This window comes from Lissotriton helveticus, chromosome 4_1, assembly GCF_964261635.1.
Source record: "Lissotriton helveticus chromosome 4_1, aLisHel1.1, whole genome shotgun sequence".
NCBI classification, from domain to species: domain Eukaryota; kingdom Metazoa; phylum Chordata; class Amphibia; order Caudata; family Salamandridae; genus Lissotriton; species Lissotriton helveticus.
The window spans coordinates 1,598,367,063-1,598,385,660 of NC_136063.1; the positions used below are offsets into that span (position 1 = coordinate 1,598,367,063).

At 44.3% G+C, this 18,598-nt stretch overlaps 1 protein-coding gene across 3 annotated transcripts in view; it reads left to right on the top strand.

The window, feature by feature from the left end:
• ELMO1 (engulfment and cell motility 1) overlaps positions 1-18,598 on the top strand; it is a 1,412,865-nt gene that overhangs the window by 1,321,592 nt on the left and 72,675 nt on the right. For all 3 annotated transcript variants that reach the window (XM_078688215.1, XM_078688216.1, XM_078688217.1), the window contains one exon: positions 2,609-2,721. In XM_078688215.1, the coding sequence (XP_078544341.1) occupies positions 2,609-2,721 (113 nt within the window). The remainder of the gene's footprint in view (positions 1-2,608; positions 2,722-18,598) is intronic.

Genomic DNA, 18,598 nt, shown 5'->3' on the forward strand with positions numbered 1-18,598 from the left:
CCCCCCCTAAGGGACCTAGAAGCCGGGCCTTCCTGTACCTCTTGGGATGCTGAGTTATGCCTCTGGGTACATGCATTCTGAATATTTAGACTTGAAGTCTCAGGATATAGGTCAGTGGCATAATTTGACGGTTACATACATTCAGCCGTACAGGTTGATGGCTATTCTAGAGCATTTATGCCAGGAATTGGGTTTTACCATTGCCATCTCTTTACCTCTGGATCAGGATGACTTATTTCATCATTGCCACCACCGAGCTAAAACTTCATTCGAGGTACAAGAGGCTGTTTGGGAAACATAAGGGAGGTAATGGAAAGACTTACATAGGGTAATGTTTCCTGGCTGTCTATCCATGAATCATGTCCCGACTCTTTACTATTCAACCCTCCCGGTCATCCATCATTGACCTATTGGACATTTTCATATGCTGATTCAGAGTATGAAGATACTGGGTCTACCCTAAATGTTCTTACTGGGCTATTCATTTTCTGTCAGAGATGCCAGATATGCAGTGTATACATCTTAATGCCTCTTGAAGAGGTTCCTAACTTGCTTGCAGTCATGTAGAAGGGCAACACGTTTTGATTTGAATATGGTGGTGAAAAATGATATGGTCATCGATGTTAGAAATTGTTCTGAACAGACATCTTCTGTATTGCAAATGGACGACCCACCTCCATTATCTCTCCCATTGTAATTCTCCACTTGTCAGACATCACCGTCAACCTGTAACAGTGTTTTGGAGCACACACACACTTCTATAATCAAATTACAATTGTGAAACAGAAAATAAACAATAATCAGTTGGGCTCTTGTTATTCTCTTCTTTTAATGTCATCAGATCCTACAAAACCCTTATGCCAACGCATTTCGCTGTGGTAGGGTTAACCTACGGCTTCCGCAGGGCTGGAAGTAATACAAAGTGCACATTTGTAATAACATTCTTTAGCGCATTACATTAATGCCATAGAGCCCACATTTTTTACAACCTTGTGCAAAAGGACTATTCCAGCCTACAGCATGTGCAACATGTTTCTACACAAGCAAAACACATGTAAAAGGTTCTTTCTATTCAATGATATGGTTAAAATTGCACTCAATACACAGCATTAGGTTCATTATTCCGTGTATTCCTTTCATCCAGTTCACTGTGATATTGTGACCACATTATTAAGTCCCCTGGCTAAAACCAATCAATCTGCACCATCTGTACTAAGCACACCATTTGAAATGACCAGCACATCACAGCTGGTGAATCTTTATTTTATATGTTTCCTGCTGAGTTGCACTGTAGCTAAGGCTTGCCATGGTAGGCTAGCGGCTACTCCAGAGTACACTCCTGCAAGGGAGATCATCTTCTAACAATTATCTTGCTGCAATGTCTTGCAGGAGTGCTGGAGTCATGGTGGTCTAGTTATATATAGGCAAGGGAAACACCAGAATTCCCTTTCCCTGCAATGATGTCCTCTTTTCCCTTGCAAATATTTTTTTCTACTGTGAAAGGCACTTAATAATATAATAATAATAATCCATATTTGTAAAGCGCAAACATATCACCCCTTAACCTCATCACTGCGGCACGAAATCCGCCGCAGTGCTGAACATTCCGATCACGGGCGTGGTCATGACGGCTCCCGGCCGTCATCAGCACACGCCCACCGTGACTCATGACGGCCAGGAGCCGTCATGAGCATCGAAGAGGTTAAGGTGTCAAGGCTCTGGGGGCCGACGGGGATAGCTATTGCCCAGAGTCACATGGTGCTGAGCTGAGCTGAGGCCAGCGCCCGAACCGTGAGCCCCACACTCTGGAGTCAACCGCTCTGGCCACTGCACCACACCTCTCCCATGTTCATCAGGTCCTCATTTTGTTTTGAGGGTGTATTTCAGCCGGCAACATGACTTTCACAATTAAAATTTTGTGTTATATGTATAATGGTAAATGGCACACTGAGTTCCCTTTCATAAGCTCCTCGTGTGTTAGGATGCAGTGTAGGATTCATCTTTCTAATTATGAGTGGTGCGTTGAGGTATTTTGGTAATTAAATCCTACCTTCAGATTTTGATAAGAAGGAATTGGTTACCTTTGGTAAACACTCCTGTCACTGACCCCACTTGAACTGGGTTTGGTGGGCTCTTTTAAGACCCATGTTGACTTACTATATTGAGCAAGTCATTGGATTAGAGAAAAAATCCCAGGTTCCACGGAAAGGTATGTGAATCCTTAGTTGAAAGAGGCCCTTGTTTTGCAGGACTACTTGTCTGTCACCTGTTTGATTGCATCTGAATTTAGATCTATGCCAGGCGTTCTGGAGACAAAGCTATATTTCACCACATAGCAACTGTACCCAGGATTGTTTTACAGGTCCTATACTTAATTTCTGAATGTGTTTTGCTATTTATGTAGTTTGTGTCACAGCAAAGTAGTCCCAACAACATATTTTAAGCCCACTTCTCCCCCCCCCTTCTTAGTTGTTTTGTTACAATGGCCTTTCATTTTGTTTCTGAGGGGGATATTTTTTTTAGTAATGGGAATGCTATTTTGCCACTATTTCCATAGCTGTTGATGCTGAGATGTACTAAAAGACACTTGCCTTTGCACTGTTTTCAGGGAGCTAAAGGAGAAGATACAGCCAGAAATCTTAGAGCTGATCAAACAGCAGCGACTCAACCGCCTTGTTGAGGGAACCTGTTTCAGAAAAATATACAGCCGCCGGCGACAAGGTACTGCAGCAGACTCAATGTGTCAAAATTTTGAGGAAGGTGAAAAAGCAGCTGATATTGATGTGGGTAGTGCTTCTTTTGTTAAAAAAAAAAGTTATTGGAGTTCAAGGTTTTTTTTAAGAACCTGCCACCAGTCCAATGCGGACGATGCTGAAATCCCAAGGCTGCCTATTCTTGATTCCACCTCATGCCTCTTTCTTCCAACACTCTACACTTGTATTTATATCACATTTGATGTTTTTTCTAGTTTCTGTATCTTTTTTTCCCCCTTTGTCACCTTTTTATGTTGATCCTCCAAGAACTTGCAGTAGACTTATAGCTCATCCTTTGTTTACCATTGCAAAGCTTTGCCACTCTCATTTGCTGCCTTCTTATTCAGTGACTAGCTTTGCTAAACTTGTCCCTCCCCTGAAGCACAGCCTCCTTACTTGTGTTCTTCAACTGCTCACCTTTAGGGAACTACTTTTTTTTCTTTTTGTTTAAGCACTCTGTGAATGCATGTGGTTTCCAGTTGTCTCCCTTGTGTTCTTCCCCCATATTTCTTCTTGTACTCTCTAAACTGTGTGGTTCTCTTCCTCCCCCGTGTTCCCTGTTGCTCTCTTTCACCTGTGCCCTTTTCACCCTGCCCTTGCCTGCTTATGGTATTCTAATCTGTCCCTTGTGTTATTTCCCTCGTGCTGCTTTTCCCCTTCCCCCTGCCACTCCCCTCTATTTCCGCCCCAACCACACCTCTGTTGCACCCTGCATTCCTATCTTTTTAATTCATTGTTTAAAATATGAACACTTTAAAAAGGTGATGTTTTGCTTCTTTTTCTTTGTTTCATTTCGAAAGTGTTCATTCTTGGTCATGCACTTGTGCTTACGTAATGATGCAGCCACAGTGATATGAGAATCAAAACATTACCCCATGGCCTCGACCTACTCTTTATGATTCTCTTATCAGCCCCATATCCTTCCTGAGATCTGCCTAGGCCCCTTCCAGTAACCTCCTCTCAGAATCAAAGTGCACTCTTTGAAGTTTGTAGGAGAGCCTGGCTCTCCTTCCTTCAGTGTGTGTCCCACACAACAATCCTCAAATCTGTCTGGGGGATGCCATTACCTCCTCACGCTTATCCAATCAGCCCTGAGTTTTCCAAAATGGAACCAGAATCTTCCATGTATTATATCATTCACAGGTACACCTACATACAACACGTGGATACAGCACACAGTCACTGCATAGCACTATATACTAGCTTGATGTAGGCCATGAGTGAGATAAGCACACAGCAGCAGAACTTTACATTAGTGAAACTGTAGTCCTCACTCAAATGACAGAGGTAAAAAGGCCAGTTCACTTCTACTGATCACTACATGGTATGCTGCTACCAAAGTCCTGACAAAGGCAGTAGCCTTTCACCACTATGATGGTTGTGCTTGGTGTACCCCTCCTGGTCCAAGAAGACCACAATCCGAGGGACAAGCATATGTCATCGTTTACACACATGTCTGTGTTTGTCCCTGACAACAAAAATCAGCCCCAGGGTTCCAGAAAATCATTACAGCTGGGGTACTCCGAGTAGGGGTACATATCCATCACCATCGAGGGACTTGTCCGTCCCAACACCAATAATATTATAATATGAGCAGTGCTCCAGCAAGAGTGCCTTGGTCCTGGTATAACTACGAAAATGGTCACTTTGACTTAAACAATAATCTGGGTTCAGTGGCCTTCTAAGGCCTTCTGGGTCCTGTTGGCACGTCTTGGCACATACTGTACCACTGATGGGTATGTTCCAGTTTCTAGAATTCTTCCTGTAGTATGCTTGTAGTTCCTGAAATAGAACATTCATATGCTCAAACAAATTAATATATTCATCAGTAGTCCAAAGGTGTGAAGAGGGATTATAGTGACAAAATTCTCTAGTGTTTCTAGGGCCAGAACTCCACTGGCCTCAAGTCCACCTGGTAATGTCTCCCACATGCATAACCTCAGCTGCTGATTAAGAGGCTGAACATATAAAAAAAAGGGAGCTGGAGTGCTGCTTCCAGCACAACTATTGCAAAAAACACAGTTGATGGACAGAATGTAGAACAATGTCATACATTCACCCCAGTACAAAGATCTGGGCCTAAATCCATCGTTTTTTTGCACTCCACACCACCCTGGGTTAGACACTGGCTATATGCAAATCAGCTCTGACCCTGTGCCTCATGGGAACAGTCCGGTCCGAACTACCAAGCCATGTCTTTCCCAGACCAGAATCAAGCATCCAAGGACCGGTTTCTGGCTATCAGCCTTCATCAACACAACTATGGCTTACCAAAGGAGTAGAAATGCCCATCAACTCACTGGAATTTTCCCTGTGCTTTAGCTATAATATGCATCACTCCCCATGACAGACTTCAGAGTGTGGAGGGATCCCGCAGACACATTTTACTGGATGATGGATCTTTGTAAGACAGCAGATTCAGAATGTCTTTGAATTCTAGGATTTTGAATTAGAGGACCGAGGAGTCCCTTGACAGGCAATGAAAGAGACTAATGGACTTGAAAGGAACACTGTATAGAAATCTGTGAAAAGCTCCACGCTGCAATACATTGCAAGCACGACTCCAGAAAAAAAGTGTGAATCCTTGTTATAGTCCTTAAAATGCCCCCCAAAGGTACATAACCTTTACACATCCTTACTTCCATTATTTCTATATCTTATATTGATATGATTCTGAATTATGCTGCGAGCCGTAAAACTGAAGCTGTGTGGTGTTGGAGCTGAAATCAGGTTGCTGGTTCATGAAGCTATTTAGGTCACAAATGAGGAGTTGCCTTGTTGTTCAAGTTGCTAATTGGGAACCCAGCTGTAGTTACTTGGTTGACATGAATACAGCTATATGGAGGTGGTACTGATCCGCTGTCCATTTTCCATATTTCCATTCCCTCTTGACTGTGATCTGCCAGACAGGAACGTTATGAGTGTGTTGGAAGTTATGTAGGTCATCCAGCAAAGCTGCTCACAGTCTTGTCAGGTTTAGTACCACTCCCAGAGCGCAGGTGCATCCCATAGCCCGCCAGCCCAAAAATTCAGCAAGGAGCCAATCACAAAAGGAAGGGGGTGGGGCTGCACACTGTCTGGCATAGCAGCACACAATTAGCCCAAATGCATTGTGGTAAATGCAGTGCATGAGAACACTCACTACATTTAAAAGTCTTTAGTATTCACCAGGGTTGGTGCAGCCAGTGTTGTGTATCTCTAGACATGTGTTTCAGGATTGTCATCCTTCTTCAGTAGAGAGTAACACGTGAAATCCTTCTTTTCTGTTTGGCTCCTTGCTGAGTTATGGTACGGACCTGTGATCTGAGAGTAGTACTAAACCTGGGAAGACTTTGAGCAGCATTGCCAGCACCCCGAAATTTCACTTATTACTCTCTACTGAAGAAAGACAATATTCATGAAACACTTTTCTAGAGATACCCAGCACTGGCTGCACCAATAATGATGAATACTAAAGACTTTCAACTGAGTGAGGGTTATCATGCATTGCATTTACCCAAATGCATTTGGGCTAATTGCGTGTTGGTATGCCAGTCAGTGCACTCCCTCTTAATTTTCTTCCAAAAATTACCATTTACACCAAATAATATATTTTCACGCCACATTACATCTACATTTATTAACACACTTTCACGCTACGTCTGTTTCAATCACCACACTCCACTGTACGACACTGCACTCTATACCAATTCAATGTACGCCACTGCACTCTAAACTATTACACCCTATGCCACTCCACTCTTCACGGGCCCACTATATGCCACTACACGCTACCTCATTTCACTCTACGCCACTTCACTCTACCTCACTCCACTCTACACCACTACACTGTATGCTATTACGCTCTGCCACTCCATTTTATGACACTCCAGTGTACATCAATGCACTGTACGACCTTCCACTCTACGCTATTCCACTGTATGCAACTCCACTCTGATGCCACACTTTATCCTGTTCCACTCAATGCCACTTCACTGTACTCCCCTTCAATATACACACTTGCCCTGTATTCTATTCCACTGTATGCCCTGCACTTTACACCAAACCACGGTATGCCACTCCACTTTATGAAACTCCACTGTAGACTATTGCACTGTCTAGCACTCCATTCTACAGCACTACACTCTACGCTATTCCACTGTACGACACTCCATTCCACTATATGCCTCTCTACACTGTATGCCAGTAACACTCAACGTTATTCCACTCCACTGTACGCAATTCCACTGTATGCCAATCCACACCTCTGGACCCTGCTATTCCACTGTACACTACAACACTTTACTCCACAGGAAGCTATTACACTGTATGCCACTACAGTCTACCCACTCCACTGTATCCTGCTCCACTCTACAACACTCCACTCTATTATATTCCACTCTACAACACTCCCCTCTGACACTACACTGTACACCACTCCACTTTATGCCACTCGAGTCTATGCTTTTACACTGTATGCCACTACAATGTACCTCACTACACTCTATGCCAGTGAACTCGGTTACTCCACTGTATTCCAATCCACTATAAGCTATTCCATTCGACCCCTCTCCACTCTATGCCACTTCACTCTACTCCACTCTAGTGTACGCTATTCCACTGTATGCTACTCCAGTGTACACCACACCACTCTACGCTATTCCAATGTACACCACTACACTGTACCTCACTCCAATCTCCTTCAGTCCACTCTACACTATTCCACTGTATGGCACTCTACCCTAAAACACTCTAGTGTATGCCACTGCACTGTACACCACTCCACTGTACGCTATTTCACTGTATGCTGCTCAACTGTACGACACTCCAGTGTATGCCACTCCACTGTACTCTACTGCACTTACGTAAGATCATCACCATTGCAGAAAACATGCCGCCAACCTAAATATAAACAGTGATTAATCCTGACAATTGGAGGAATTTTAATCCATGCCACATATCGTGTGTGCCACGTTAATTTGGACTACATACATTTCTGGAGTCCAGTAGCCGCGGTATTTCTAAAGACTTAAACTGGTGAGATCCTTCACGTTGTCTAAGGAAAGATAACATTATAGCAACCATAAGAACCCCTCTCTACAAGATTGGGACTCGAGTTAGGTACCTGGTGTCATCACGAAATAGAACATCTTGGAGAGCTAATCAAGATATGTGAACTCAGTATTTCGACTGCATCAATCCATATTTGTTCTGAAAGGTTCCCAGCTACAATATTTTTTGATTGACCATCGAGTAACTTTAAAAAGCAACATTGTCCATAACTGCTTAAATTTAAGGAAGAATAAAATAGAGAAAATTGACGTTTTCCTGACGAAGGCAACTGCCAAAACGCGCGTAGTCTCACTCTACCGCCGACACTCCTTTCTGTCCATGAACAATCTGGGCCCTGTTTTAAATACATGACCAGTGCTGTATTAGATATAAGAAGTGTATTGTATGTCTCTTTTAATTATATGATGATGCTATAAATTGTTATAAATTGCTTGATGCATTCAAGATTCTAGAGAAATAGAGATATTTTTGATACTTAAAGATGAAACATTATGAAAAAATATATATTTTTAATAATATCCATGCACAATGTTCTTTGATTATATGTTGACCTGATATATAAATTGTTTTGAATATTGTACACTTGCATAAAGCTTGTCTTTTTCCCCTTACGCTACTACACTATACACCAGTACACTCCACTCTATACTATTCCACTCTGTGCCATTCCACTCTACTCCCCTCTATGCCATTCTACTCTACTCCAGTCTATTCCGCTGCACTGTACGCCAGTAACAGTCAATGTTATTCCACTCTACAACTTTCCACTGTACGCTACTCTACACCACTACAGGCTCCCCCACTACACTGTAACCCGCTCCACTCTACAACACTCCACTATAGGGTATTCCACTTTACAACACAATACTCCGTGCCACCAAACTGTGCGGTACTCCATTCTACACCACTGCAGTCTACACTATTCCACTGTACACCACTACACTTTACCTCACTTCACTCTATGCCACTCTGCTCTACTCTACTCCATTGTACACCACTCTATGATAGTACACTCTACGCCACTCTACTCTGCCACTCCACTCCATTGTACATTATTCCAGTGTATGCCACTCCACTCTATGCCTCGCCTCTGTACGCTAGTCAACTGTACGCTGCTACACTGTACCTCACTCCATTCCCCTCTACAACACTTCACTGCACACCACTCCACTCCACGCCACTCCACTATACACTATTCCATTGTGTAGCACGCCACTCTAAAACACTCTAATGTACACCACTACACTGTACACCACTACACTTTTCACTATTCCACTATATGGCGCTCAACTCTGAGACTCCAGTCTATACCACAGAATTGTACTCTACTACACTATATGCCAATACACTCTACACTATTCCAGGGGTTGCAACTCCACTGTACGACTCTCCACTCTATGCTATTCACTCTATGCCACTCCCCTCTAAGCTACGCTAATATACACCATTTCACTGCGCTTTATGTCTCTGCACTCTACGCCACTCTACTCTACTTCTATGCTAATCCTCTGTACTACACTCCAGGCTATGCTAGTCCCCTCTGCGATACTTCGCTCTCTGCGATTCCATTCTCGCCACTACAATCTACACTATTCCACTCTATGCCACTCCACTTTATGCCACTTTAGTCAACACCACTGCACTGTATGCCACTGCACTGTACGCTATTACACTGTACATCACTCCATTTAACACCACTCCTGTGTATGCCTCTCCACTCTACGCCAATCTACTCTACCGTAGTACACTTTACCCTTTTCCACTGTACGACACTCCATTCTACACCACTCTACTGTATGCTATTCCACTATATGCCACTCCACTCTGTCACTACACTGTACGCCAGTAGTACTCACCGTTACTATACTCTACACCACTCCACTGTACACTACTCCACTGTATGCCACTACACTCTACCCTATTCCACTGTATACACAGACTTCTAGCTGCAGAATCCTTACTTTAGAATTATCCTCAGGCGGTAGACTGGATCATTACCCCTGCACGCCGTAGGTGGCGTAGCGTGGCTCCACATAGTGGTGTTGGCGTCATCCGTGCCGGAAATGATGTTTGCGGTTCCTATATAGGTGCCACCCAGGTGCGCTGGAGTCCGTTTTATTCTTCCCGGGCCAGTCAATGCAGATTTGGGAAGAGCTACCCCTAAGTCCCTTTTAGCTACTTTTATTCAACATTTTATCAAAGTCTTTTGAGGTCTGACCTCCTGGTGTAGCAGGGATGTCCTTCTAGAAGCCCTGCTGCGCTTGTCACAGACAGATGTCTTGACAGAGGTGCTGCACAGGAGTGTCCCTTTTAGAACCGCTACTCCCGTTCAACGAAGCCCTCAAGGACATCCTACTTGGGACCTGGTCGAAGCCCAACACAGGGTCTCCTGTGCATAGGACAATTGCCCGCTGCCACCAACTCACTCCAGGGAACCCAAACGTCCTGACCCAACACCCTACCCCAGAGGGCTTGGTTGTCCAAGCTTTTACGTCCCATGTAAATTCAGGTGCATTCCCTACCACACTTCTGGACAACAAATCCAAGAGGTTGGATGCTTTAGGGAAGAAGATTTTTTCTTCGACCAACCTGACACCATGGTCTGTGAACACAGCTTGCCTTTTAGGCCACTATTCCCACACCCTGTGGGATACTGTTGCGCGGGTAATGCCAATGGTCCCAGAGAAGGCACAGACCATACCTTCATAGGCTATTGCCGATGGGATAGGTGCAGCAAAGTCCCAATATGATGTTGACTTGACACCACCGACTCACTTGGCAGAGTGGTTTCATTGATGTGGCCTTATGGTGCCATGCCTGGTTGAGAAGGACCTGCTGTTCGAGGGATGTCTAATACTTTTGGATATGCCCATTGATGGCTCCCGTCTCTTCGAACATGAGGCTGATTCAGCGCTGGAGTGCTTTAGGGCAGCAGGGCTATGACCAGGTCCTTGGGCCTTTCCATGGTCCCTTGTCACCCTCAATCTGCCTTTCACTCCTTTTGTGGCTTCAAAAGGAGCAAAAAGCCATATCCTTACCTGTCCAGCCACCACAGTACAAAAGCTTCCCAGCCTCTGCATGGCTGCAGACATGGTACCTACCGGCCATGGGGGTCGAGTGGCCTGCGGTCAGGTCAGTCCGCCAATCAGCAGCAGCGTCCAAACCCTGCTAGTCTGCCCATTTACCATCCTGGGCACCCACTGGTGGCAGGATTGGCCATCACCTGCGCCACTGGCAGCCAATAACATTGGACAGGTGACTTTTGCAGATTGTCTGAAGGGGCTAATCCCTCCCCTTCGAGACTGCCTCTCTCTTTAGGACACCTACTTATGACAGACTGATGCTGAGGACCACCTATCTCTGCACTGGCCAGGAAGCGATCATTCTTTTGGCCAAGAGAGCCATAGAGAGTGTGCTGATGACAGAAGTTGGTAGTGGTTGTTATTCCTGCTACTTTCTGGTGATCAAGATGGATGGAGGCCTTCGTCCTATCCTAGACCTGCGTTCTCTAAACTTCTTCCTCAAGAAGAAGTTTAAAATGCTCACTCTAGCTAAGGTACTATCTGCCCTGGATCCAGGCGTATGGATTTTCGCATTGGACTTGCAGGACGTATATTTTTATATCCCCGTCCTGCCTGCTCACAGGCTTTACCTGTGGGCCACAGTTGTCTGTGCTCTCCTTTGGACTTACCAGCTCTCCTTGGATGTTCAACAAGATGATGCCAGTTGTTGCAGCTCATCTGCGGAGATTAGGTGTGCCAGTCATCCTCTACCTCGATGACTGGCTGTTAAAGGCGGGCTCACCCCAGGCTGTCCTCTCCCACTTCCAGACTATGGCAGGCATCCTGAATTCGCTGGGGTTCACTGTCAACATGCCAAAGTCACACCTGGCTCCTTCTCAGATGCTCCATTTAATTGGAACTGTTCTGGACATGGTGGAGTTTCGGGCTTATCCTCCGGAATGGTGAATCCAGTATATTCAGGCTATGATACTGATGTTTCAGCCTCTATCCTGGATTTTGGTGAGACTGACTCTGAGGCTGCTGGGCCTCATGTCTTCCTGCATCTTGCTGGTGACACATGCCAGTTCGCATATGCAGACTCTGCAGTGAAACCTGAACAGCTTTGGCTGTTCAGAAACTAGTGCAGTGAAGAACATCTGTTTTAACAACTTTTTCAATTTTGTAAAATCGAAGCAGGTACAAATGCAAAAAAGGATCTGCCACCAAATCTGGAGGTGCGTATAAGAAGAATCTGGAGAAGGGCTTTAATTTTGGACCTTACCAGCCTGCTGGGCTGATACTGGCGAAGTCTAGAATGAACATAGGCAGAAAGGGCCTTGATAATGCTTTATGAATCAGGCAGCATAGCTTGAAGATTGCCCATTTCCTGATAGGAAGCCAATGCAGGGTTTTTAGGATAGGGGTAGAAGAAGACCATGCGGGAAAACTGCAAATTAGCCGTGCAGCTGTGTTCTGCATAACTTACAGTTAGCCAGCAGGGTGTCATTGGCTGCTTCTGACAGTGTATTCCCATAGTCCAAGTGACTGGTAAGCAATGCCTGGACAAGGGTTTTCCTGGAAGTGGAAGGAAGCCAGGGAAAAACTTTTTTTGAAAGCTGCTTTGTAGCAAAGCAGATGACACAGGTTGCGTTGACTTGATCTTTCATAAATAGCACTTGGTCAATTTGTATTCCAAGGTTTTTCCCCACTTGTTTAGGAGAAGGGGCTGGACCGAGTTCTGTAGGCCACCAATCAGAAGACCAAAGCTCCTGTGCTTTGCCAAATAGCACTATTACAGTTTTCTCGCCGTTTAATTGGAAACAGTTGTTGGTCATCCAGTCATCGATTTCCCTCATGAAACTCGCAGACTGAGCTTTCACGCTTACTGGATTAGGCCTGAAGGAAATGAGAAGATGGGTATTGGCAGCATACGATATGATCTCGAAACCACATGATCTCACAACTTGTGCTAGAGGCACTATATCAATGTTAAATAGTTTTGGGCTCAGGCACAAACGCTGTGGGAAGCCTTTGTTGGTAGACATCTTTCTCGATTTAATGGAGCTAAAACTGATTTTTTGGGTTTGATTGTCAAGGAAGACCATAAGCCAATGGAGCCATATATTCCTGCCTCATGTAGTCTGCGGATTAAGATAGAGTGTGAGACCATATCAAAGGCAGCAGATGGCGTCAGTGACTGCCACTAATGCATTCTCAATGCTGTGTAATGCTCTGAAACCCAATTGTGAGGGGGTCTAAGACCTTATGTTCTTCTGGAAAGGTTCACATTTCAAGACCGGAGGGGTCACTGTTCCTATAGGCATTTCAGCACCGGCCTGACGAGAAGCACCCACCCGAAGATGAAGCACGACATCCAGAGGGATGTGTAAGGCCAACAAGAAATAGTCCTGTTGACTACCCACTCACCCACCCTACACCCCCCGGTTTGTCCACACCTTTCCCATTGGAACTGTGACTCCCTGGTCTTTATTCAAGTTTCATTTGGAGCACAGGCACTGGACCTTCATCAGCTCCCAGTCCCCTTCTTCTTTTTTTGATACCGTCTAGAAAGGTTGCCAGCTGTTTATTGATATAGCTTAGATCTTGAGGAGAAGCTGATGTGGCTAGGGCTAGCATCTTCTGCACCTTCTCCAAAGAGCATGGCTCACATTTATACAAAACAGTAGTAGTGTTTAGTTGAGGCTGACTAAAGTTGGATTCCATTTCCGGTAATTCTAGGCTGGTTGAGAGGTTCTTATATATGATGTTAATGTTTTGTTCACAGAAATCAGCGAAGGAACCGCATAACTTTTGGGAGTCCGGAATAGTGAGAGTGCAGGCACGCAGTTTTACAAAGCAGTTTAGAGCTTCTTACAGTTCCTTTGTGGAATCGCCAGCTTATTCAATCGTAGCAGTAATGTAAAATGTCCTGGCTGCTTTGATCTTATTGTGGTAACTATTTAGCAAAGCCCTAGATGCCACTTTATCAGCAGGAGATTTAGTAGAGCACTATCTACGTCCGAGACGTTTGCATTTTTATTGTTCTAAACACAAATTGTCTGTATATGAGGGAGCTTGGCTTCTAGAAGTTGAGGTTTTTTTTAAAGGGGCAATTTGATCAAACGTAGTCAAGAGAGCGTTGTGGTAAGTGGCCAGAGAAGTGTTAATATCCATTTGACATGCAATTGTGATAGTCCTAAATGTCTCAGAGAAGGAAGCAGGCGTAACCATCTTTCCTGGATTTGGCTGGGGCATTATTACTTGGAATATGAAATTTTATCAAATAGAGATCTGACCATATAATAGGAAATGGGGATTCACTTATTACTTCCATTGCATTGGTAAAATAAGGTCAAGGGTATGCCCTGCCTTACGTGTGGAGCCTATTACTATTTGTTTGAGCCCCAATGTGTCCATGTCAGCTAGGATTTGGGTCACTCCTGGGTCCTCAATGTTCTCCCCATTGTAATTAAAATCTCCCAGCAGTAAGAACATATTGGCAGCTAGGATATGAGGTGAGATATAGTCAATTAATCCCTGGCTGAAATTGTCCTAACACCAGGTGGGCGGAAGATTAGAACCCCCCTCCAACATTCTGTGGCGGAGATTGAGATTTTAAAAATACACATTTTAACCCAGTAAGTGAATAAAGTATCTACCAACTCTACTTTTAGGGAATCATGGAAAGCTATGGCCACAACCCCTATCTAGTTTAACCAAAGAATAGTGTTCTGGTAAGGCTAGCGGATTGAACAGTAGTGCTGTGGTGTTTAGCCAGGATTCAATAAAAAAACATATCTTGGGAGAGTGAGTTGTAATAAGATCCCATATTTCTATTGAATGTTTGGCCATGAACCTAACATTACTATAAAGTCCATGCATCTGTTTAGGTAGGCTTCCTGGTTATGAGCTCAACATGTAGACTGCTGACATGCCCAAAATGGCAGCATTCTAGTGGCCCCAAAGAAGTGAAAGCAGTGTCTGCTGACTTCTCCACATCAAACGACAAGGTGCCGTGGCCGACCAGAGAGTGGTAAGCAATTAAGAATAAAGGGTTTTCCCTTCACAACAAACAGTATGGCGAATTTAAAACATTTAAATGTAGTGATTTATACAGAACTAGAGTGGGGTTCTTGCCTGAACAGCGCTAAATACAGGAGCCATACATGCTCACTCACGCATATATGCCCAAATACATTTGTTCATACACAAATACTCTTTCCCACCAAATTTACCTGATCACAAACATTATGGCCTCTTTGCAGGGAATTTTTGCCAGTTGTGTCAAAGTCTTAACGAATGGGTTTGTCCTTTTAATTTTCCTTAGAGACTCTGAGTAAATTGTGGCACACTTAGATAAGTGACCTTGTCTTCCCAAGGAGTAACACTTGTTACAGAGTGGATACCATTGGCAAAGCCTTGCCAAGTAACACCTGGAGGAAAAGGATCAAAGGCACAAAAAACATCCAGGATACAGAGTCCTAGTTGCAGGACTATTCTTTTAAGGGTGGACCCTTCAGGCCCGAAGCAAAAGTGAATTTTGCACTGTTCGAGGACAACAGCAGATCTGGAGTTTGCAGGATTAGAGCTTGTGGTACTGAAGCTTGCATTCCTTGGAGCTGACAGAAAAAGAGCTTTCACATCTGGGGTAGGACTGGATCTTGCAGAACTATGGCAGACCTAGCGAATTCCTTAAATAGAGGCAGAGCATAAACCACCCAAGAATAAAATGACAGTCTTAAATCACTAACCGACTGATGGCAATAAGCTGATATTAGAAGTTCACAGAATTGAATAAAGTTTGTGATTGTTGGTCATCTTGTAACTGTGTGCCTCCAATCAACAGTTGAACTGCCATTTCCACTTGTATTGTGTCTTCTTTTTTTATATTGTAGCCTTACTTGATGCTTGGCTTGAAGCATGACAAAGTGTGTGAGTGGGGGACAAAATGAGTTATTGATGAATTTGTAAAGTATATTTTCACAGGGGGACGTCATGGGGCTGAGACTGAAGATTAAATATCAACAGTAAGGTAACACAGGGCAGGACAGAGGACCTAACTGTCTGACAGTGAAAGCAGCTATGAATTACAAAGTTGCAAAGCTGCCAATATTAATGCCATTCCTCAAGACATACTTGCCTATAGTAGAGAACCACCAATAAATGGTGGGATGTGGATGCAAACCCTTAAGGGTTGTTGCTCCGCAAACACTTAGGTCCAAACCCATATTAAACCCTGAGATCTAGACACAATTCCCTGAATGAACATGATGGGTAAATGGGAGCCCGTGGCGTTACTGATGAGCTTCGCGTACATCGTCAAAGTCATGCAAGGCTGTAGCCAGGATGATTTCTGTATTCTGAATGACCTGCTGATTCTGAATCACCAACTTTGGTATCCCTTTGTAGGTATTTGCGTAGTCTAGTCTAGGAAGAATATTCGCTCCTACCACAAAAGTGTGTGACATCTGATGCAAAAGACAACAATTGTTTGGGTTAATAGTTTCATTTGATGGAAACAGAGGGAATCCACTACATTCTCCTGATATCCAAGGTCAAGTCCTGTTGACAAAGAAGTCCAGGCTTTTGATCTGCGATACTTGTGAATGTAGACCCCAATCTTGTCAGCCAGTAAGCTGATTTCCACAAGCTGTTCTGTCCAAGAATTAATATTTTGGTCATGCTTGAATTTAACTTCAGCAGGTTAACACTCATCAAGGTCTGGATGGATGATGAACAAGACCAACATTAACTGAACCAGACATATGTTTATCAAAACACATAGTCACCTGGGACCCATCCCCATATGAGACAGCTGGAACTCCAAATGCTTTATGATAGTGTCTATCAGCATCATATAAATGTAAAAAAAGGATGCTGGCTTGGAGGAACCTTGTAAAACTTCACAATTTAGTGTACGATGTTTAGATCGAAAGGGGGAAAGGCTAGAAATTGCATTCTACTCAACAGGGTGGATGAAAATCACAAGCCTGACACTACCAGGCTGACTACTGCCAGTTGTTAGAAAAGAGTGATCAAATGCAGCAGATGAATATAATAATATAAGGCCTGTGGGCTATCTTTTTTTCCTAACCGAACTTCAGATCATTCACCACAATTGCTAGTGTGGTTTGTTTCCCATCCAAGTACAAAAACCTACTAAGTCCAAGATGTACCAGGTTTTGAAATGGTTTTTGGAACAGAGTGCTAGGTGTTTCTCTTCAGTTTTGGCAGTGGCAACAAAAATGCAAGATTGGCCTGTAGTCGGACTCAGTATCAATGTCCAAATTCTTAATGAAGGTCAATTAAACCCTTGATTTACATTTATATAGGACTAGATAAGCCAAGAATGAGAAGCTCAGCAGCACTGCAGAAACAGCTGAAGCTAGGGGAGCAGCCATTGTTTGAAGAACAGAGACCAGATAGATGTCACACTGTGGCCGTGGCTTTATTTAAGCTAACAGCCACTGTACCCCAGATTCTAGTCCTTTCTCAGCAAAGGGCGGATGGCCAAGCTTCCCTTGGTTCGGGAGGAAGAGGGCTGCAGCTCTGTGCCTCCTGAGCCCCCCAGGTAAGATTTTATGGCAAGAAGCATCTTGGTGGGCAATTGCACAGTTGACATGCTGGAAGCATAGTTAGGGCTTGGACAGGCAGCAAAAGCTACCTTGGGTTCAAGGGGCCATCTGGTCTCCAAACACCTCCTCTGATGGTTGAGTTTCTGGAGAGTGGGGGTCTGCACATGTTAGCTGATCTTCTGTTTTAGCTCAGGGAGACACATTTTAGGTCCAGCCTAGGGACAGGTTTAGCTATTTCGCCAGTCTCAACTTTGGCCATGTGTGGCATGGGTTTGGGAGCAGGACTTGGCCAGGAGCCAGGCCCTTCACCCAAACCAAAGCAAGCACTCTACCTCCGACAGTGCACAGCCTTCTGCCCTGCGCAACGAGCAATTGGGCACAGACCCTGGCCTGCAGCCAGCCCCAACAACCAAACCCCACAGGGTGCCTTTATAAAATGGTCAAAACAGCAAAATATAAGAAGTTGACCTGTTGGCTTTATCAAGGCAGGAGCATATAAACATGTATAAAGAAGACCTATCATCTTTATCAAACAAGATACCCATAACTACATTCAAAAGTATATTTAATTAATTCACACAATTTTATTTAAAAAAAAATTAACATGTCGGAGTCTTTCTTTTAAAAATGTTCAGCCCACAAAATGCAGTCATAAAAACAACCACAAGAGGGCCCTACACTCCAGTTAAAGAGCATAGAGTTCCAGCTAGGAGTGCTTTGGAAAAATAAGGTAAGTTCTCCTAGGGTCAAATGATTCTCCCCTCAGGGATGGGGTTTCCGTGGCCTAAAGAGTCTTGAGAAGTGGGGTTTCATGCCCTCTTCCCCATTAAATAAATCTCGCCACCGGCTGGTCAACTCCTGCAGGAGTGAGTGCACCGACTGGAGCTTGTACTGCCATCGACTGGCCGCAATATGAAAAGAAATGTTGCAGCTGCGGCATTTCAGGACACGAGGACTTGCTCCCTGTGTCCTGAAAAAAGAAAAAACATTAAGTATAAGGGGCAGGGTTGGTGGACCCGGACCATATGGCCCACATGAGATTTCCCAGTGGGACCCCTCCCCCAGGGCCCAAATTGAAAGAAAATATTTTTTGTGAGTTTCTGCCACCATGCGTATGTCCCACGGGAGCAGTGAGCCCCCTCGATGATAGCCAAAGGCTGTGCGCAGAAGGAGTTGGCTGCCCTGCTTCTGAGGGTTGGCGACCTGCAGGGGGCTG